This window comes from Narcine bancroftii, chromosome 13 (genome assembly GCF_036971445.1).
Source record: "Narcine bancroftii isolate sNarBan1 chromosome 13, sNarBan1.hap1, whole genome shotgun sequence".
Classification (NCBI taxonomy): Eukaryota; Metazoa; Chordata; class Chondrichthyes; order Torpediniformes; family Narcinidae; genus Narcine; species Narcine bancroftii.
The window spans coordinates 74,419,772-74,443,456 of NC_091481.1; the positions used below are offsets into that span (position 1 = coordinate 74,419,772).

A 23,685-nucleotide genomic window follows, 5' to 3' on the forward strand; every position below is an offset into this window, starting at 1 on the left:
CACCTGCACTGAATTCACTCGTCGTTATTGAATGAAGATCTACCGGGACCAATGCCTGAAGAGGGCGCATAAAATCAGTGAACAGGTGCGGACTCGAAAGGCCAACATGGCCTTTTTCTGCTCCGTACATGGTTATATAAGACTGGGCTGAGTGAGAAAATGGATCAGCTCATGTTTAAATGATGGGGTAGACTTGATGGGCCGAATAACCTATTTCTGCTGCTATGTCTTATTGTCTTCTGTGCCTAGGTAATTCAAGAGCACATCTTGAAGATTCTTAAATTATGAATGTGACCCTGCTCCAATTCTTGGAGAGTGCATTCCAGTTTCTTACCACTCTCCTCGTATCCCTTCTGAATCTCATCCCTATTCTAAATCGATGCCCTGCTTTTTCCTGATATGGGCACGAGTTCAAGGATCTCTGGACTTGTTCTTAAAGTTTATCAGTGCTCCCTGACAACCTACCATTCATGGCATATATCCTCCCAAAATGCCTCCTGACATTTATCTGGATTGACCCCAATTGACATTTATCAGTCCATTTCACCCACAACATAGCTGAAGACTATCCTCCCATACTATCCATGACTCCCTCAATCTTCATATCATCATGTCTCCTACATCCACATTCAATTTGTTCATGTCATATTACAAATAGAAAAGGCCCAGCACCAATCCCTGTAAAACAACACAAGTAATAAGCATTCAACTACTCCACACCACGCTTTGTCTCCTGTTGCTGAGCCAATTTTGAATCCATTTGGTCAGATCTCATGGGTCCTGTCTCTTTGGACCATCCTCTCAGCGTGACTCGAGTGGGCAGGGGGGGGGGGGTGTGGGGAAGAAGAGAGAGAGACGGGAGCACATCTCTGGCAGGCGGGGGGAGGGGAGAGAGAGACGGCAGCGCGACTCGGGTGGGTGAGGGAGAGAGAGATGTCAGCGCGACTGGAAGGGGGTGGATATGGCAGCACAATTCGGGTGGGCTTAAATCTGGGGCAGCTGAGTTTTGTTCTGAAATCCGGAAAAAGCCAAAATTCGGAACACATTGTCCCCCAAGGATTCCGGATAAAGGATTGTGTACCTGTAATATGTTTTAGTAAGAGGGCTTCCTTAGGACCAAATAGTAAATATATATATATATATATAAATAGAATTCTAAATTACTCTTTGGCCCTTTGAACAACTTGATCTTGAGTTAAACCTTCCACTTACTGAAAGATAACTACAGGAGAGACTCAGGGGCAGTCTGCTTGGCTCTCACGTTCCAAAGAAATTACTGTTCTATCAGAGGTGCTGCCTTTCAATGGCAATATTAAATTGAGGTGCTCCCTCAGTGGTTTTGGGTAATGATCGTCAGGATTTAAATTCAGTTACAATTAAGTAACTGTTCGCTTACATCTGCACTCCCAAATGAATGCAAAGACCCTCTGAGACTGTTCTCAAGGAAAGTTTTTCCAATGTCTTGCCCTTACCAAAAAATAAATTAACTGATCATTATCACATTCTTATTTGCAGAAGCTTGCTGCATGGAAATTGGCTGCAGTACGATTTTTAGACATACAGCACGGTAACAGGCCCTACCAGTCCATGAGCTCAAGCTGCCCAATTACATACAAATATAAATGTACGACCCACGTACGTTTTGAAAAGTGGGAGGAAACTAGAGTGCATGGAGGAAAACAACGCAGATATGGGGAGGACATACAAACTCCTTACGGAGAGCGCCGGATTCAAACTCAGGTCGCTGGCGCCATAACAGCATTGTACTAACCACTATGCTACCTAAATAGAACCATAGAATATTGCAGCACAGAAAAAAAAAGCTCTTCAGCCCTTCTAAGACTATTCCAAACTATTATTCTGTCTCGTCCCACTGACCTGCATGCAGTCCATAGCTCTCCATACCCCTCCCATCCATGTACCTGTCCAAATTCTTCTTAAATGTGATAACGATAAAGAAAATGAGTTTATTGTCATACACTTTAAGTACAAAGTGTATATGGTCTGAAATCCTTACTTGCATCAGCCTAATAAGTAGCACAATAGAATGTATTAAATTATCCCAGAGCAGAAAGAGATAATAAACGTAAAAGATAGATAGATCATAAATATTGACAGTTACGCGCAATAAAGTGCAGACAGGCTTTTTGGGCTGGTCTAGTCATTGTATATAATTACGGTAGTAAGGGGAGGTTCAAGAGTACGTCTTGCACTTCAAAAGCACTTCACTGGCTGTATTGCTTTGAGGTGTCTGGAGATCAAGAATAGAGCTGTGGATCCCTGGTTTAACACCCCTTCTGAAATGCATCTACCATGATACCCTATACTTTGGAAAAAGCATAAAAACCCCAAAACACCCAGGCAATGAAAAAAACTCATGTAATTAGCTCCCATAAAACTGGAGACATATTTAAATGTGTGCACTTTAAAATTAATTTCAGTTTTATTTATATTTTAAAAGCTATTTCCTAGTGCTTCATCTTGCTGGGTTTTGCAAATTCCTGTCAGTATCAGTCATGTAACTCTTCACCTCACAAGGTGTGGACATCACTTGTGTATTGCTCCAAGTATGTTTTGAACGAGGCACCGTATAATCCGAAGATATATTCAGCTACCGGTAATTCAATTTTACTGGTTTAATGTGCCATCTTCCCTATTTACCTCATCACATCTTCCACACTAGTTCTAAACAGTGCCTTTAATGTTGAGAATGTTTCAACATGTTCAGTTAACAGATGCTGAACGGTGATACGTCACAAGAACCTTCAAGTGTCGCACTGCTGGTTTCATTCACCATTTGTGTATGTAACACATTACTGTATTCGGTGTGCATCTGTTGTGATTAAATTTCTATTGCTACCTGCCTTTACTTCATCACAATATTCATTAGCACCATGAGTGATGTTGCAGGCAATCAACACTTGTGCTGGTGAGATTAACGCACGCATGTTAGACTGTTGCTCAGACAAAAACTCAACAAGTTGTCTGCTCCCTAATGTATCCATTTTAAAGTTCATTCATGTTTTAAGGTGTGGGCATCGCTACCTGGCCCAGCATTTACTGCCTGTCCTTATTTAATTGAGGAGATGTTGGGGAGGGGGGGGGGTGGGGAGAATTGGGGGTGTGAGGCACCTGCTGCAATAATGTTGTTGGGGAGGATTTGGACACAGGGATGATGAAATGCCTGCCTGTTGACAGAATGCCTGATCATGTGATGTGAGGAAGCTGTTGGGAACTACAAGAATAAGATTTCACCTCACCATAGCCTTTTAGTCGAGGAGGAATTGCAGAATAGAATGTCCCTGGGAAACAACCTGGTTTCCCAACTACACACAATCTGCAGGAAGAACTCAGTGGGTCAAGCAGCATCTGTGGATGAGAAAGATTGGCTGAAACGGCGACCATTCTTTTTCTCCCTCCGATGCTGCCCGACCCGCTGGGTTCCTCTGGCAGATTGTGTTTAGCCTCAGATTCCATTATCTGAAGTGTCCGGTTTTCCAACTATTCAAAATCAGGATGAAGGAAACCACCGGGTAACAGTAGTTTGGGTAATGGAAATCCGCTCTTACAGAATTCACAAACCACTACCCAAAAAATTTAATTTTAGCAACTTGTGTTTCTTGAAACACTTTTGCGTCGTGGAAAATCGCGATACAGACTATTTTCCAGGAACACACCACACCCCTGTATCGTGGAAGTTTGTCTATATTCCAAATGGTAAAAATGACAAAAAAAAACTGGAAACATTCATCAAAGTGGACAGCAAGTGTGATGAGAAGAACAGAGTTTACACTTCAGCAATAGGTTCACTGTTTGTCTCACCACAGATGCCACTGAAACACAAAGATCTGCAGATGCTGTGATGACAGTAAAAACACACTGTAAAGGTGTGGGCCCCAAACATCAGTAATATATCTTTACCTCCTATGGATGCTGCGAGACTGGCTCATTCCTCCAGCATTTACTGTGTGTTTTCACCATAGATGCCTTCTGACCTGATGAATATTTAAAAACTTTTCTGCTTTCATCTCCAGCATTACAGACATATACTGACCCAAATCGGAACTTGTTTACTGATCACAAGTACTGGTAACCAAAGTAGCACATAATCACTGACAGAATTATCAAAAATAGGGTGACAAACAGTGGCATTAATTAATCTGGTCATGTGAACTATGCCCCATTACTTTTACTTTTCGAAGGATAAAGAAGCATGGAAACAAAATGCCACACCTTGAGGAGACCCCTGTGGAAGCCAGGGGCTTCGATCGACTTCATCATCTTCGTCATGGGAAGAGAGGTAGTGAACCAGTTTCTGATCCTTCAAACTGCAAGAAAATAAAATGCGATGCAGCCAAATTGTTGAGAACTTTTAATTTTATAACGCGGCCCTCATTTTATCTGCCTCCTTCGCCCATGCATCCAAACAATATGAGCAAGACATGTTTTTTTTAAGACATACAGCACTGCAACAGGCCAATTCGGCTCCATGAGTCTGTGCCACCCAAATTACATCCCATTAACCTACACCCCAGTATGTTTTTGAAAGGTGGGAGAAAATGATACAAACTCCTTACAGACAGCACAGGTTTTGAACCCAGGACCGGACCCGATCGCTGGTGTGGTAAAGGCATTGTGCTAACCTTTACAGTGCCGGCTATTGGGACTGGACCTGGGTTCTCACAAACCTTACAGATGTGACAGAATATAGACATGTTTTGGGGAGATAAATTGGGGTAGGTTTTTAGTGTAGGTCACATACAAACACTTTAAAACAGACCTTATTTAAAATACTGGAGATCGTTCATGCTAGATACGACACGGCCAACAGCTTTTTGCAAAAGCTTTGGAAAGTTCCCAAGAGACTTCACTAATGAATTGTTATTTACAAAAGGGCAACAAATGAAAGAGCTTGTCGGAGCTGTAGAACTTGCTGTTCTAAGAGGGTCTTCTGGTTTTTCCAGCAGAGAGAGTCAAACAGGCTTTCTCTCTGTGAGAGAGAGAGACACACACACACACATCAGTTCTACAGTGATACAGATCAGCAGCAGCAGCTGGGACTGGAACAGGACAAGCTGTCAAGCTTGTGGAAAACCCCATTTGTGAATGCTTAGTTCAGCCTGGTCAAAGTCCTTGTGGTTCATGCGAGAGGAGAGGACTGGTTGTCTTGAAATAAGAGAAACAAGAAGGAACTCTGTGGTGACCTGAAAGAAAGAGGTTATCATCTAGAGAACCCTGAGGGGGGAAGTTTCTTCGGTAAGACGTTGAAGTGGCTGATTAAAAAGGAATCAGTTGTGGGTGTCAGCGTACAATGAATCTCTCTCTGAAAATTGATAAGGATCTTCCTGAGCAGTAACCATTTACCTTTCAAGCACCAAAGCCTGGTGAACTTTATAAATGTTAAATTCTATGTATAAGAATTGCCTGCAACTAGTGAACTTTGAGAAGTGAGATTGGACTGTGAACCAAAGAACTTTTCTGAACTTACACACACATTACATATACGTGCACTTAGAATTAAGCCGCTTTTAGGTGTTCTGAGGAAGATTATGCACCTGCAGGCACAGCTAGCGGAGTTCAGCTGGCACGTTTAGGTGGCCACGGAACGGACGGCTTTCTGTAAATGCCAGATGACTGCAAGCTGTCTAGCAGTGAAAGCCGGCTACTCGGGACAGTGGCCTAGTCCCTCCCACGCTGCCTTGACATTATTTACAGCGCATCAAGGCATGCCTGACAAACAACTCAGAAATGACTTGACTCGCACTGCCGGTCTCCCGCCTGCCTGACTCCCACTGCCGGTCTCTTACCCCTCACTCACTCGACTCTCACTGCCGGTCTCTCCACTCCCTTCTCGCCCGACTCCCACTGCTGGTCTCCTGCCCACCTGACTCACACTGCTGGTCTCTCCCCCCTTGCTCGCCTGAATCCCACTGCCGGTCTCTCCCCTCATTCACCCAACTCACCATTCGAACCAGGAGTCGATGGCTGACGACGTCACTGCGACGTCATCAGCCCACCCCCTGGCAGCCCGGCCGCTTTCAGCTGCAACAGACGATACTCGAAGCAGGATATTATACCTCCTGGAGAAGGATTAGGTAAGTAGACCTCCTGGCCGGCTTTTCCGGTTTCAGATGGTCACCTTACAGCCGCACAGGAGTATAATGTGTGGCTTTACAGTTGGGTATTGTGGTCATCTGAAAGCGGCTTTAGAAGGGGGTTAAGTTAGGTTAGTTAAGTCAATAGTGATAAGTTAAAGTGTGATTCTGTTTTCATGTTTAAAGATAATTAAAAGTAACTTTTGTTTAAGTAACCATTTGTCTTGGTGAATATCTATTATGGCTGGGTTTTGGGGTCCTCAGGACATAACAGACTATTATTACATTTTCAGTCACATCAAAGTTTTGTGTGTATATGAAGTATCTGGCTAACACAGGCTGGATGGATGCAGCTTGAAACCTCAGTATGGGCTGAATCAGACACTTAGCCATGGCAGGCACAGGTGCTCTGTAAACAAGTTCAGTGCCCTTGGGTTAATTAAAAAGCCTTGTGTGCATGTGTCAGCATTAGGATGAGGTGCAACATTCCCATGCTCTAATGGGGGAACAGCCTTGGCAAGACTATCACAATAACCTATAATATCTTCAATGTAATTAACATTTCCCACAAACATTTTCATAATTTGATACCATGACCACATAGGCAGAAAGAGGGGAGTGTTCAGGAGTGTTTGACAAAGGGTTTCGAGTGGCACGGTTAGACTAGTGGTTAGCACGATGTGGCTCCAGCACCAGTGACCCGGGTTCGAATCCATCACTGTATGTAAGGCATTTGTACATTCCCCCATTTAGGTGTAATTGGCCAGCATGGGCTCATGGGCAGGAAGAGCCTGTTGCCGTTCTATATAGAAAAATTAATTTATTTATATCTAAATAAATAAATAAAAAATAAGAATCTTTAGAAAAGCAAGTCCAGTTGACAGGGCCCAGCTGAATAGAGCAATTACAATCAATGATGTGTAACAGTTCAGAAATGTCTGGGAGGGGTGCAAGGCTGGAACAGATCACAGAGAAAGACAAGATGAGACAATGGTGAGATTTGGAAACAAAGATGAGAATCTTAAAAACTTGACCAACCAATATATTCCAACAAGTATTTGATCATTTTGGGGTACTGACTACTGAATAGTATAAGTGAATCAACATCCTTAATTGTAAAGATAGAGTCAATGCTTGCATGTTACCTTGGATATGGAGGACTGACTTGTGAGTCGTATAAACTGGAATCATGACTGAAATTCATCCTTCTCTCATCGTTTGTGCCATTGTACATCTCATGTGTCCCTGCTCAAGTGACAGAAAATCTCAAAGAATTCATTCCTTTCAAATGACAATTTTAAATGCCATAATACAATAAAATACGGCACTTATTCACAGTCAGCAAGTTTACTCAAAGGAGAAAAAATGGTCAATTCAGCATGGATAATCAGAGAACTCGCAACACTTTTTCAGATCTTTTCATAAAGATTTTTAAATATCCACTAGGAAAGAAGAATCACACAGTTAATTGTTATATCACCACCAAGATTTTGAATATTCTCCTTAAACCTCTGTCTCTTTCTCCTCCTTAAAATCTCTGAATTTAACTAAGCTTTTGGTCAATGCTCCTTCCTCCTCCTCCTGTGGGTCAGAATCAAATGGTCTTTCATTGCATTCCTGAAAACCGCACTTCAGTCTGATAAAAGGGCTAGGATGAAGGGTTCAAGCCCAAAACGCTAGTTCTGTATCTTTATCTTTCCTCCATAAAGTACCCTCTTTGACTTGCTGAGTTTCTCCAGCCTTGTGTTTTTAATCACTCATTTGAAAGACATGCCTGACAATGTCCACAAAACCAAAATCTTTGGACTTGAAAGAAATATGCTGAATATTGCTGAAACATCTATTAATTCATAAATTTAATATCACAACATATAATGAATGACCAGACCTTCTCCCATTTAAAGCATTTTCAAATATTTACCCAAATTGCCGAGGCTGGATTCTTCAAGATTTCTTGAATCAGCCACCTCCAACAAAGTAACGTACAAAGTATGGCCTTGAAGCCTGTCTGTGCTGTCCTGTGAACAGGAGCTGGAAGATGAAATATCCAGAGGTGTTCCCTGCCACATTTGGTCGATCTCATGTTGGATGTTTGATTGTGGATAGATATCAGAATAGACTGGCTCATTGTAAAGGCAGCGGTATGATTTCAGCATCTGTCTCCATTCTGTGGTGAGAGGAAGACATGAGCTAATATATCATCACTAACCCAATTAAAATCTGTTGTGTTTCTCAGACAAGGATGCTTGGTGCTCAGGAATGCACCTCTGGCTTCTGACATCGACACCAATAGAAAAATTGAGTCTTTTTAGCCTTTCAATGACAAAATTTGGTGAACCAAGAGATACTTTCAGTCCTTTACAATGCACATGGAGCTGTTCTTCGTACTCATCCTTGGAATGTTTCATGGGGCAATTCAGAGAAAGCTTTGCAGTGTTTCTCACCCAACCAATACCTGGCCCAGATATTGTGGGATAACACAGATGGAACTTAAGTTTTATTTTCAGCTGTCCTGGAACAAATGGCTGTGACTTCAGAAGGACTAGGGACAACCATCCTCCATAACACATTAATAGATCTGGAGTGGAGAGAGTAGAGGGAACCAAGTTCCTTGGAGTCCACTTAAGTAGTGAACTACCCTGGACACACATCTCCTCACTTGTCAGGGAGGCACAACACCAACAGAATTTCCTGAGAGGACTGAGGCAGGCAAGACTGCCAGCTGCTATCGGGTCAAATTTCCACTCGAGCTCTATTGAGAGCTGCATATCATAGTGTGTGACAGTTGCTGCAGAGAAATAGATCAGAGGTCAATCCACAGACAGGCCCTAAGAGCGGCAGAGAGGATAATTGGGGTCTCCCTACATCCACTGACATGATCTACCAGGATCATGGTCTGTAGAGAGCTCACAAAATTGTTAAGGTCTCCGACCACCCCACACACAGTATCTTCCACTACTTTCATCGGGAAAGAGACACAGAAGTACCAGAGCCAGAATCACCAGGCTGAGAAACAACTTCTTCCCACAGGCAGTGAGACTGCAGAATGACTGAAGAACTGCTCATACAAACCCTCTGTGATTCTACTATTACTGGAGACCAAAGATGCATTTCATCCAGTTGACCCTTACAATTATAACATAGAAATAAACGATGCCCGAACATAAAAAAAAATCTTGGTGAGATAATACAGATAAAGCTTTCCTCTCTACCAACCTGCACTTCTATTGTTCTGGGAATGTTGGAAACCATAGACACAGCTTTATTCCTTATCTGATCTGTGGTGTTTGCCCTGGGAATGTTTGATAAGTGAATGCAGAGGTACCATTAATCTACCTTTATTTTGAGTGTTTGATGCTGACACTGGGTGGCAGAAAAAAATAGAAAATCTTGACTGTAACACTAACATCCCTTGTCTTGAATTTGTGTTCAGATTCCTCACCTGCTTTCTCCACCCATTTCTTTTTCGAAGGTTTGGGACAGATATTTCTCAGCCTCATTTTCTTGAAAGTTGGAGATAAGGAAGGACGACTTATCTCTTCTGCATTATTCTGCCCAGCTTCCTCTGGGTTTGGGTACTTCTCTCCATTAAGGCAGCATTCTAGCAAAGAAAAAATGAAGGAATAGAAGCAGAAATAGGCTATTCAGCCCATCGAGTGGGCCTGCCTTTCAGAAACAAGTGCCTGTGGCAACAAATTCCACAGATTCACCACCCTCTGACTGAAGAAATTCCTCTGCACCTCTGTTCTAAGTGGCTGCCCTTCTATCCTGAAGTTGGGCATTCTTGTCCTTGTCTCTCACATTACATGAATAATATTGAACCTTTAACAGGCAAAAATGTCACGTTGTGGTGGCCTTTTGCAGTTCTACCACGGGGCCTCACAAAATGAAGGACGAATGCGAAGATCCAGCAGGCTGCACGAGGCCCGCTGCGCTGCCCTCCAATTGGCCACAACCAAAAGAGCTTAACTGGCCTATCAGGGAAAGCGAATCACAAACACACCAATTGGTGCTGAGAGGGTTTTGACCACGCCCCTCATCTTGAGAATAAAATCAGGGCTGTGAGCCCAATAAAGCTCAGTGTTAACTCCACTCAACTTTCTGGGAACAGCATGTTCTTTCTGAGCTAACCTGCATGCAGCTATAACTTCTGAACTATAGGCTTTGCAGAGCTATAGCTTGTAGCAGCTAGCTATAATGTTACTTCATTGTCCCAATCATCAAATAAAATTTGACCCATGTTGGGTGAGGGAAACACAAAAGAGTAATCTTTGAAAGTCACAAAACTGAAGGAAATTAAAGCGGGATAGTTGAAAGTGCTCAGGTATTGAGAATTTAAAGAAATAAATGTAGAAGTATATTGGGAGATGAGGGGCCATCTCATCAATTAAAGCGTACTAATCATGTATATTTTGAAAATGAAATCAGCAAAATTGTCTTGTCAGAAAATAAGAGTTCAGAGATCAGTGCATTTTGGACTTAGTTGTTAAACAAACAGGTTTGCAGATGCTGAGGTTGAGTGCAATACACAAGTGTGCTTGAGAAACTCAGAGGGTCATACAGTATCCTAGAAAGTAAAGATTAGTAACATTTTGGGCCCATGTCCTTTGTCAGATATGAGAACAAAGCAGGCAAGCGCCTGAATAAAAAGATGGGGGAAGTGGGAGGAGTGCAGCCTAACAGACAAGAGGTCACAGGTGGGAAAGTAGAAGAGAAAACACTAGAGATCAGGATTGAAGCCCAGGTCAAACCACTACCTCGTGCATAACTGGCTTACTCAGGAACTTTACTTTAAACAGGACATTGCTGTAATCACACAAAATCCGCATGTCAGTATTTTAGGAATTAGAAAGCCTTTCATTCTGGAAATGACATTGCTCTAGTCAACCAGATTGGCAAAAGGGCTCAAGCCTGAAACGTTGGTTACCCCTTTGCACTTTTTCCTGCATGGCCTGCTGAGTTACTCCAGCACATTTGCATTCCACATTTTGGACTTTGATCTTAATTTAAACCCAAACGTAGCAATTGGATACATCTTTTCATTCTTCATTCAGGAAGGACACATCTCAGAAGCCAAACTTGGATCTTTAGACATCATTCAAGCAGCAGTTCAAGGGTAACTGAACTAAAAACAACTGAAGACTATCTTAAATTGAGTATGCAAGTGCCAAAACTCTCAGATATTCCAGTTTAAGAACTTTACTTCCCTATATATTGAGGTACAGTCAGAATGAGCCTGGAATAGTTAGCATGACGCTGTAACAGTGCAAGTAACCTGGGTTCAAATCTGGTGCTGTCTGTATGGAGATGGTACTTTCTCTGTGTCTGCATGGGTTTCCCCGGGAACTCCGGTTTCCTCCCGCTGATCAAAGTTTAATTGGGTGTAATTGGATGGGATTAGCTCATGGGGCAGAAGGGCCTGTTACTGGGCTATAAGTGTAAATTTAAATTTACATAAATTTAAACAAGAAAGTAACATTAGCTAACCATGCCAGAAGCACAGGTGATTCAGTTTCAGAATTTAAAGGTAATACTTCAATGGAATTTCATATGCTCACCTATTTCATCTATCTCCACAGAATGATTCTTCAGCAAGGATTTGGTATTGCTAATATGCCTTTTAAGAAATGCAATGTACCGCAAAACCTGATTCAGAACTTCCTTCTGTAAAAGAGAAAAGAACTTGCATCAATACAATAATTTAGGAACTGTAAGGACTTTGCAATGCAATTCACAGCCAATTAAATATTTCTTATGTACAGTTCCAATTTCACAGAAACCAAACACACTAGCTATACACCAAATAACTCACAAACAGCAATGAGGTATGACCAATGAATCTGAATAGTTTTCAGCACTGCAGAGGCTGGATTTGTTTTTCCTGGCACATGGGACACTGAACAATCATCGAACTGAGTTTTGTAAAATTCTGAAAGGGACAGATAGGATTCAATAGTAAAATTTAAAAAAAAAACCTTTTTCTTAAGGTGGGGGTGTCTCAGACAAGAGGACAAAGGGTTATGATAAAAGATAGGAGGCTGAATGGGGGGTTTGAGGGGGGGATTTTTCACACAGAAGGTACCTGGAGACTGGAATGTATAGTGGAGGTGATGGTAGATACTCTCACAGGCATCCAGACAAATCCTTATATTGCCACAGCATAGAAGGCTATGGATTGAATGCACGTAAATATGATTAGTGTTGATAGATACAATAGGAGGCACTGTGATGGTGGACTGAAAGGCCCACTTCTTGAATGACTCAATGGATGAGAGAAGTCCGATGTCATTACATTGGAAGATTGTCAACAAATAGATAGAGTTTGGCTTAATGTCTTCTTTGAAAGATCACACCTCTGTCTATCTCTGCACTCAGATTTCTGAAGGCACGATTTTTGGACAAGAGTACTTTCGATAAGCCACATTTGCAAGTAAGTGGGGTGGTGACTTCATAGATTCGACACCAAAGCACTCTCTTTCGATAAATAACTGACTGAGAATACGGTTACACAGAAATAAGGAAAAGAAATGCTGATTAAACACTATTTTCGATAAGAGGGAGACACATTTTGGGTGGAGATTGGGATGACATAAACTAGAATTGACAACAGGATGTCCAACTATTCCCCAACTAAAAATTGAACGACTTTTGCCAAGTTCGTTTAAATTTGCTCGGATCATCCGTGGGCCGATATGCAGAAACAGCAAAATTACAAGAAAGTGAGGTGATATTCATCCCTCTACCATCGTGACTTTTGGCATCAGAGTGCAATTTTGACAGGAGTAATGTCCCTGAAAGTCTGGTATAGGACCGCCCAAGGCAGAGCACCGCCCGAGGCAGAGCACCGCACCGCCCGAGGCAGAGCACCGCCCGAGGCAGAGCACCGCCCGAGGCAGAGCACCGCCCGAGGCAGAGCACCGCCCGAGGCAGAGCACCGCCCGAGGCAGAGCACCGCCCGAGGCAGAGCACTTCCCGAGGCAGAGCACCGCCCAAGGCACAGCACCGCCCGAGGCAGAGCACCGCCCGAGGCAGAGCACCGCACCGCCCGAGGCATAGCACCGCACCGCCCGAGGCATAGCACCGCCCGAGGCAGGGCACTGCCCGAGGCATAGCATTTTCTGAGGCATAGCATTGTCTGAGGCATAGCACTGCACGATGCAAAACACAAGCTTTTTTTAACATTCCACTGCCTCAAATTTATTTCAACTCTCACTACTGAATGAATTGCAATTCAGTATGAAACCAGGGACGATTTGTGTTGTATCTTTATCACATTGCATGTGTACGAGTCAGAACATGCATCCATTCATTAAGTGTGAGTTGAAATTCCATCAAAGCACAAAGTTTTAAAAGACTGGGTCTAACCCAATCCTATCCAAGCATTATCCTATAGCCATGCATGGCTTACTGGGATTGCTGATGTAGCTAACAGCATTTCTGATTCATCAATATGAAGTGAGTAATGGTGATCTCAATACCCACTCACATGATGTACATTAAATACATTGTTTTTGTACGTTTGTCAGGAAAATTATAAAGATATAGTATGCAGCTATTCACTGATCATTTTCATTTTCTGCATACTGATTCATAGGAAGTTTGTTAGATTATACAACGGGAACAGAATGGATGCATTGTGCTAATGGATTGTTAGTTTTTATTGAAAAATTTAATATGATTTAAAGGGTGCCACTGAAACTTCAATATGATTATTTTGAGTGGATATTCCTTGCATTATCTCTTGTCTTATACAGTAAAACACCTGTAATTCAGCATTCAAGCAAACGGCCAAAAATTGAGAAAAATAAAAAGGTAAAAAAAAGTTTAAAATTGGCGTGCCTCACTGTTAGCTCATCGATCACGCAGCATGCAACTTTAAGCAACTGAGAAATACTCTTATTTGGCATCTACTAATCCCCATAGGTACCGAATACTAGTGATTTTACTGTACTTCACCCACACACACACTTCTCCATTTTCGATGTGACCTATCTCCACAGTGTACCCTCAATGGTACACATACAATTCTCCATTTTCTATATCTATCTTGCACAGATACAATGATCTTAATGGTGTTCCCCAGCATAGTACCATTTCATAAGATTTAATATTAATGAAAAATGAGTTGATAATTAAATCGCTTCATTCACCTGAATTAGATCCAATCTGGATCTTTAATCCATTTGCTCAGAGTTCTTACAATGAGAGTAAAGGTACATGGAGCTTGCGTTAACACAAAGCGGAACTTGCCTGTTCTAAACTAAACATATATATGTAAAGATAAGGTACCAGGTATCAGAACTGGGATGCGAGAGGGTGCTGGAGGCTTCCTGATCATGTCAGATATGTTTCTACACAGCCGCTGCATTCTGGGAAATTATTCCAAAATTCCCAGAATGCAGTCTGTGTAAAAAGAGCAGAACAGAAATGAGTGTTTCATTCCCGTTCCGAAACTTTACCTGCGGCACCCCTAGACATTATGGCGACTGCCTGCAGTCTAAACTGAACTGCAGGCAGTCCACAACAATGGGCTAACGAATATGACGTTACAGGAGACATCAACCCCCGTCCATCTTACATAAGTACCGCACATCAGTCTAAAGACGCAGTGATATCCAGACACAGGTCATTCTGTGTGAATGGCAATCCCGGAAGGTAAGTGTGCAAATTGACGACGGAAAAATAACGTTATTTATACGTGCATCTGGAGCTCAGATTTGCTGATAATTTGGACTGAAGGCTGTGCGGCTACAGAAGCACTGGAGGCGAATCCATAGTCATTCAGTGACCTTGTGGGACAGGCGGGGGGTGGGGAACTCTTGCTTCTCTTTCTCTGGCTGTGAAGGGCACTGGGCAACTTTTGCTGATAGCAAATCTTTGTCTGCCTTACGGTAGACTAAAGGAAGTTTTGTCTAATATTACATTTTCTGTTTTAATTCATGACAATAATCTTGAATCTTCTTGTCAAAGAGTAGCTTGTATTTGCTCTGCTCATCTTAACCACAGTTTTGATTTTTGAACTGAACACCCATCCCCTCAGCTTCCAAAGTTTTTTTGCAGTGGTGTGGGAATGGTGCGCAGAGAAGAAGGGGAGTGGCTCCATATTTGGCTTATCTTTTCGATAAATAAGGGCTTCCTCATGTCATCCTTGAAAGAAGACAAATGCTAGAATCTCAAACAAACAAAAAATGCTGGAAGATCTCAGCAGGTTAAGAAGCATCTGTGGAGTAGCTACGTCATATACCCTAGACCGGAAGAGCGGTCCTCTTCTAGGGGGCCATCCTCTGCGACCGAGCGCTGAGCTTTGGGAGGGACACACATGGTCCCTAAATGGATGATGACACTGGGACCTGTTCTCCTCCGGAAGCACTGCAGACCCCACATAGCGGACCCGCTGGTGGATCAAATGGATTTGAGGCAAGCCAACCCTCAGTACGCCTTTGTCACATTCCCAGATGGAAGAGAAGACTCGGTGGCCACCAGGGATCTCACGCCAGCCGGATGAGTGAACAACACGAAGGAAACACAGATGTCTACGGATCAACAAGGAGCGCAGTAGCAGTCACTAGAACAGTCGTCCATCGAGTCACCCCAGAGGACTATACCTCCCACCCTGGAAATTAGGATCCTGGGTACATCCGCCCCACAAAATATCACCACCCTAGACTTGATGGCAGGACCTAATCCCATTCAAGAGGATCCCCAGCCCACACGGCCACATGACCAACCAGTACTTCCCACTCCCACACCTCTACCAAGAAAGGCTGAATGGTAGACCGCACTCCCCACCCCTATACCACTACCGAGGAGGTCCAGAAGGCAATGGAAGCCACGAAAAATTTTGGACATGAACTTACAAACAAGGGAAGGAGGATGGGGGCGGGGGGAGGATAACAATTTTTTAAGGAGGGGGTGAATGTGGTGATATGTAATTACACCACTAGGTCACCAGGGGTCATCTCGGTGACCTTGTATATAAAGCAGTCCAGAGCTACAGTCTAGCCTTCCAGGTTTGTCTTGCAGAGACAAGACCTCTTGTAATTCCACCACTAGGCCACCAGGGGTCATCCCGGTGACCTTGTCTATAAAGCAGTCCAGAGCTTACAGTCTAGCCTTCCAGGTTTGTCTTGCAGAGACAAGACCTCTTAGTGTACATATTAGTTTATTAAAGCTGTCTTGCACTCGCAAAAAAAAAGCATCTGTGGAGACAAAAGGAGCAGGTTGTAGCATTTGCGCTCTGTGAGTGTGCAGAAGAACGACACACACACACCAAAGTCTTGGAATCGAGACTGGTTTATTGCTCTGGCCGTCGCACTTATATGGGGGCCTGCTGCTGAAGTCAGGGCCCCGTGTCATTGGAACGCTGGCCTGGGATTGGCCGGCATTCCTGCCAGAGCTCCCCATCTTCATGCTGTGTGGGAGGTCAGCTGGGACAACGGCCGGTGTCACCCCAGATCCGTGCGGTCGCTGCGTTTGTTGGGAATTTTGTGGGCTGGTCCGTGTCTCTGTGTGCGGGACGCTACACCATCCCTCCCCCACAGAACCAGCGATCGTGCCATTGTCTGTTGCCTTCTGCGGTTTGCTCCTGCATCGCAGGGGTGAAGTGGAGACTGGCTCATTACAGTCCAGATATACCAGTTTCAGGCGGTTGAGAGTAAAAGTCTCCTCCTTACTGCCAATTTTGAGGACAAAAGTGGAGCCATTGTCCCTGATGACCCTGTAGGGCTCCTCTAAGGATTGTTGTAGGGGTGGCCGCTGTGCACCCCTCCTCACAAACATGCACCGACAAGTCTTTAAGTCTCTAGGGATGTTATGTTTGAGCTGGCCGTGTGGTGGGGGTTGTCGCAGGACCAGGACCCCAGTTTTTGCCACAAGTTCTTGAGGGTTGCCACGGAGTCTTCTGGGCATTTGTCAGGGGACCAGGAACTCCCCTGGAATAATTAAGGATATACCGTACACCATCTCCACTGCTGAGGCATTTGAAGTCTTCCTTCGACATGGTACGAATCTCCAGCAGGATCCAAAGCAGTTCGTCCACCCAGTTTGGACCCTTGAGCTGGACCATCAAAGCTGCTTTGAGATGCCTGCGAAACCGCTCCTCCAACCCATTGGCCTTAGTGTGGTGGAACTGTGTCACCAGGAAGTTAGTCAGCGCTGCCCAGAACCAAAAGATAAATTGTGCCTCTCTGTGTGAGGTTAGGTGCTCTGGGACCCCAAATGTAGACACCCATGTGTTGATGCGTGCCCTGCCACAAGTTTCTGTGGTGGTATCAGCTAGCGGGACTGCCTCAGGCTACCTTGTGGAGCGGTCAACGATGGTCAAGAGGTATCTCGCCCATGGGAAACTGGTAAAAGCCTCACTATGTCAATATGTACATGGCTGAACCTGTGCCGCGATGGTTCAAAGGTCTGAGTGGGTGCCCTCATGTGAACTTGCACTTTGAAGGACTGGCAGTTTGTGCAGGTTTTAACCCACTGGCTGACCTGCTTATGGAGGCTGTCCCAGACGCTCTGGAGGCTGCTGTAGAATATCTATGACCCTTGCCACTGTGTCCTGATCGAGGGCGCTCACAAAATAGAAGTAACAGGTGTTGTCGGCGGCGATATGTTGTAGCTGGAACTGAGCCTTGGCCTGCTCGATCCACATATGTGGCTGTGACACCCAAAACATTGGGAGCTTGAGTGAGACCACATGGATGGTCGCTGGCTCCACTTGATCCGTCATCTTCGGGTCCAACTGCTGGTTGGACCTGTCAGGGTCACCAATGTATCATTTGCACTATTGGACATGGAGAAGAACGACACGCACACCAAAGCCCTGGAATTGAGTCTGATTTATTGCTTTGTCCTTCGGACTTATATGGGCCTTAGGCACTGACGTCAGGGCCCTGTGTCATTGGAGCTCTGACCTGGGATTGGCCGGTGTTCCTGCCAGAGTTCCCCACCTTCCCGTCTTGTGGGAGGTTACCTGGGACAACAGCCGGTGTCACCCCCCAGATCCGAGCAATCGCCGTGTTCGTTGGCCATTTTGTGGGCCAGTCCATGACTGTGTGTGGGCCACTACAAGGTTGAAATTTTGAGTTGAAAACGTGCATCAGGAGCTGAAATGTTGACTGAAAACTGCTGCCTCCACAGATGCTGCAAGACCTGCTGATATCTGCTATTAATTTCTTGCATCTCTTTTGAATGGTCTGGCTCTAATTCAAATTTATAGCTCTACATATCAGAGAATAGATTCTCGCCATCAACTTTATATATTATTTTAGTGTCAATGAGATCACCCTTCATTCTTCTATGCTCAACGAATGCAAGCTTGGATGATGCAATCCATCCCCATTAGTTACCACCAGCATCATTCCGTGAATCAGTGCTGCTTTTTTCCCAAAACCAATTTGTCCTGCGGCTCATAACTGAGCAGTTCAAACACAGACCATGCCCTCTTAGTGTACTTTAGAATAACTCCATCACCTACCTCAAGATGAAGAACGACAATTAATGAGCTAATTTTAATTATGTTTTGTTCTTGTTTACATATTTCTTCCACGATTAATTACTTGAGGGACAGGCATGATGTTAGTCTTAGTTCAGCCGAGAGACTGCGTGTTATAGAGAAATATTATTGAACAGCTTAACGCAGAAGACAGGAAGTTTATGGAGGGGGTTATTTTTTTGCAGGGCAGGTTGGTAAGGGGTTTTTGTACCTTTGTGAGATGCTTCTCCGGTTTCTGAGGCGGCACAGGCAGAACGGCAGCCAGGTCTCGCAGTGAGTTCACATTGCTACGATACTGCTCCCTGGGAAGAGACCACATATTATATCCCTGAGAGAACATCTAGTTAGCTGCTGGAAGTGAAATGAACAAGAAGCAGCAAGCTAGATGACAGATGGAGGAAATAAAAAAGGGATGCAGAAAGAAATTGAAAACAACCAGTGAGTTAAAAGGTAACTGAAAAGTGGGGGGGGGGACAAAATAGAAGACAATGAGAGAAAAATGTTGGGCACAAGGAGGAGAGATACTGGAAACTCATAGTTGCAGTAAATGTTCATTAGATCCTGATGGGTGAGATTTCATGCTTAAAGCATGTGCTAGAAATTCATAGGGTGCAACATTTACACAATAGTCCCCTCACAATGAAACTCCACATTGGCAGAAAATATGACCTGCAGTCACCACTGAAGTGCGAGAATAGAGAAGAGAGCATAAAAAAAATGAAAAACAAAGTTCAATCATAGTTCTGCATTCCCAAAGCAAGGCTGAGCCTTCCCCTTGTTAATGTTACTCATGAGGATCAGTCCTTGGAGCACCATCTGCTGGCTAACAGGCTAATCTTATCTCAGCATCAGAAATTAATATTTTATTCATGTAGCAAACACATCAAATGATCCAAAGCATAGAACTGGGTCTCTGCCCGTGTTTTACTCTAGTTTATTTAAATCTACCTGCTTATTTAATTTGTTTCTGAAGCTTCCAAGTGGCAAGTTCGACATTCAATTTTCTAGTAAAGAAGTTCGCTTTTAAGTTTTTTCCAAAAGCTGTCAGTCTCCAACCTTGTTTCCTATCGAGTTTTAAGTATCCCTGCTACTTAAGTGATTGAGTTAGGAGCGGTAGAGATTGAGAATAGTGACTCAGTTTCACGTGACGTGCCTCTGGACCTGTATCATTGGAAATTGTCATGTAATTTGAACATGATGTCCAATGGAGCACATTTATCCACCAAATGGCTACAGCATATCCACCAAATTTTGCCATGATTTGAGTCTTGCATGTTTAAACAACTATAAAGATTCCATTTCCCAACTGCAGAATGGACCAACATATTTGACAGTCAACGTAAAGCATAGTTGTGGATGTGGCAGTCAATTCACACACAGATCAGTGCCTTCAACTGTGGCATGGTAAATTTTTTTAAAATTAGGTCAAATAGGGAGTAGAAATTTGATGAGAGCCCCATGCACTTTCTCCACATAATGCTACGGGACCTCTTGTATCTTTCAGAAAACAGGATCAAATTATTTTCCACTCGGAAGCTCAGTATCTTAAACTAGATCTCTTTCGAAACCTCTGGGTTATTACCTTACACTCCTAACTGAGGCTTAGCCGTGTTGAATCAAACTTGGAATACTGTGTCGCACTTGGAATGTCAACCACCTTTCGTGGATGTAGAGCTCGTCGAAAGAACCAAAGACTTGTTGATCCAAACCAAGGCTTTTATTAGCAAAAGACCGGAGCTCTTCACAGGTGGCCGACCAGTCCAGAATGATCCGACCTGGCTAGGGACACAACCCTTTAAGGCCCAGACAATAGGTGTGGGTTAGCTCTCAGCCAATCGCTGTAAGCTGAATCACGTCTCCAGAATGGAGGACCATCACCTTCCCAAGATCGTGTTATATGGCGAGCTCTCCACTGGCCACCGTGACAGAGGTGCACCAAAGAAGAGGTACAAGGACTGCCTAAAGAAATCTCTTGGTGCCTGCCACATTGACCACTGCCAGTGGGCTGATAACGCCTCAAACCGTGCATCTTGGCGCCTCACAGTTTGGCGGGCAGCAACCTCCTTTGAAGAAGACCGCAGAGCCCACCTCACTGACAAAAGGCAAAGGAGGAAAAACCCAATACCCAACCCCAACCCACCAATTTTCCCCTGCAACCGCTGCAACCGTGTCTGCCTGTCCCGCATCGGACTTGTCAGCCACAAACGAGCCTGCAGCTGACGTGGACATTTTACCCCCTCCATAAATCTTCGTCCGCGAAGCCAAGCCAAAGAAAAAGAAGATGATACACTATGTACATTGGTGATAGATCTGTACTATCACAGTGAAATATTGTTTTGGGATTCTGCGAACAACTTCAGTGTCTCATTAATGTTCACCTCTCGTCAAGAAATGGCTGCGGAAGCAAGCAATTGACAGTCCTTCAAATGATGTTCCTCATCAGGTATTTTTGTGATGGCATTTGCCAATTTTTAAATAAATATTTACAAAGCCAAAGGAACGATGAATCATTAAAACTGCAATGCTCTTTATCAGGTCATGATATTAACAGCTCTCTGGGGTAGCTTTGGGATGCTGAAACTTCCTTTTGTTAGAATATAGAAATGTCAGCAATGAAAGGTACCTCTGTGGGTAGTATTCACAGTGTTAGGTAAAAACATCATGAGCTGGGAATGTAGAAGGAGTCACCCAGTGCTGGGCCGTAACAAGATGCAGTTGTGACCTTGTACTCTCAAGATAAGAGTGGGGATGACAAATTGATGTGCAGGAAACTAGCAGAGAAGGATAGCAACAGTTTATTCATTGGACAATGTCATGGTATGATAATTTACTAAGTACGTATCCTAAAGTATATAAAAAAACACCACTTGCTGATAACAGCAGAATGCGCCTTCTCCAACTAACACTGTTAGTTGCAAGTGTTACAATCCGGCAATAAAGAACAAAGAACCTTGATTTCGACTCAGTCTGGTGTTTGACTCACTCATTCATGAACAAAGCAGACCTAACAACAGGGAAGTCCAATTTTAATTGTTTCAGGTTACTGGGCTCATCAAACTAATGTGTTCAGCTTATACCCATTAATATTGCATAACTTGCTCAATTACATTTTAAATTTAGAATACACCCCAACACCCAATTGATTTGCAGCTCCCTTACGTTTTTAACGAAGGGAGAAAACTGGAGCACCTGGAGGAAGCCCATGCAGACACAGGGCAAATGTACAAACTCCTTACATACAGCGCTGGACTTAAACCTGGGTCATTGGCGCTGTAGTAGCATTGCATTAGCCTCTATGCTAACCGTGCATGCTCTGATGTATTCAGGGTGACTGCAAGTATGCAAAACTGGGAAAGTTCCACATGGTGTACATAAAACCCTTATTCTTCTCCATACCTGACCTGAACAAATGTACATTGGTTGTATATTTAATTTATTGTAATTCAGTGGATCTTTGTGGCAGTGTTTTCTATGTAAATTATGATGATTGTTTATTAAAACATCACAGCACAGTAAGGGCCTTCATCCCACAATGTTGTGTCCACCTACTCAACAAACTAAAGCTTTTCTACTTCATATCCATGACCCTCTATTTTCCTTTCATCCATGTGCCTGTCTAAGAGTTTATTAAATGTCTCTATTGTTTCAGCCTCCACTGCCACCCCCGGGCAATGCATTCCAGGCACCTCAACTCTCTGTGTAAAAAAACTTACCCCTAATGTCTTCCCTATACTTCTCTCCCTTCACTTTGTACAATGTCCAATGGTGTTTGCTACTCCTATCCTGGGAAAAAGGCGCTGGCTGTCCACCTTATCTATGCCCCTAGTAATCATGTAGACCTCTACTAAGTCTCCTCTCATCCCTTTTCCCTCCCACGATTCTCCCTATTACCTTTTTTTAAACAAGGGGACCACATTTGGCATTCTCCAATCCTCCAGTACCTCCCCCGTGTCCAGCGAGGACACAAACATCATTGCCAATGTCCCTCTCTTCCTGGAATAACCAGGAGTATATCTCATCCAGTCCTGAGGACTTACCTATCCTAATATTTTATAAGATCCAGCACTTCCTCTTTCTTAACTTCAATATGCTCCAGCAGATAAGCTTGTTTTACACTGACCTCACATTAACCAATTCTTTTCCCTGGTGAATGTTGAAGCATAGTATTCATTAAGGACCTTTCCAACCTCCTCTGCCTCCAGGCACATGTTGCCTCCTTGATCCTTAAGAGGCCCTACCTTTATTCTCATCATCCTTCTGTTCTTCTACATAGAAGGTCTTAGGGATTTATTTAATCCTACTTGCCAGGGCCTTCTCGTACCACCTTCTGTCTCTCCTATGTCCTAGGTCCTGGAGAAACACTATCTCGTCTTTACTGTGCGAGCATGGTATGATCGATAAATAAAGGTGACGACTGGACTCGAAGTTACTTCCTGGATACCTTATCATTGTCACAAGGCCTTCCTAACTTTTGCTTCCTTTTCCCTCTTAATGAGCAGCGTCATCTGTTTTGTCAACCACAGTTACCTTTTCCTACTCTCTTTTCCCTGTCTCAGTGGGATAAACCTCTCCAGAACCTTGTGTAAATGGTCCCTAAACATCCCCCCTTACTGCTTCTGTGCTTTTCCCTGGGAACATCTGTTCCTAATTTACTCTTCCTAGTTCCTGCCTCATCCCATCATAATTAGTCCTTCCCCATTTTGTCTCCTGTGGTCACTATCCCCGAAATGCTCCAATGCTAGATCCAGTAGGGCCTCCTCAAGTCGGCTGGTCCACAGACTGTGTCAGGAATTCTTCTTGGACACAGCTGACAAATGTTGCCCCATCTATCCCTCTTGCAGTAAGGAGGAGCCAGTCAATATTTGGGAAGTTGAAGTCTCCCATAAAAACAACCCTGTAATTTTTGCTCCATGCCAAAATATGTCTGTTCCTTGGTGTCCTGGGGGATTTTTTGGGGGGCCTATAGATTACTCCCAGTACAGTGATTGCTCCTTTCCTATTTCTGACTTCTACCCACACCAACTCAGTGGACACTCCCTCATCTAAACCCTGGTACCTGCTTCAACCAATCCTATCCTTGCATCAGCCAAGTCTTTGAAA

General features: G+C 43.7%; 1 protein-coding gene across 12 annotated transcripts in view; it reads right to left on the bottom strand.

Annotated features, from left to right (window-relative positions):
* The window catches only part of meiosin (meiosis initiator), a 69,308-nt gene that overhangs the window by 22,454 nt on the left and 23,169 nt on the right, over window positions 1–23,685 (bottom strand). For 11 of the 12 annotated variants that reach the window (XM_069908344.1, XM_069908348.1, XM_069908342.1 and 8 more), the window contains 6 exons: window positions 18,797–18,887; window positions 11,654–11,759; window positions 9,538–9,696; window positions 8,017–8,262; window positions 7,241–7,343; window positions 4,234–4,328 (listed from right to left, as the gene is read on the bottom strand). In XM_069908344.1, coding sequence (XP_069764445.1) covers window positions 4,234–4,328; window positions 7,241–7,343; window positions 8,017–8,262; window positions 9,538–9,696; window positions 11,654–11,759; window positions 18,797–18,887 — 800 coding nt within the window. The remainder of the gene's footprint in view (window positions 1–4,233; window positions 4,329–7,240; window positions 7,344–8,016; window positions 8,263–9,537; window positions 9,697–11,653; window positions 11,760–18,796; window positions 18,888–23,685) is intronic. The other variant, XM_069908339.1, reaches the window with a different exon arrangement.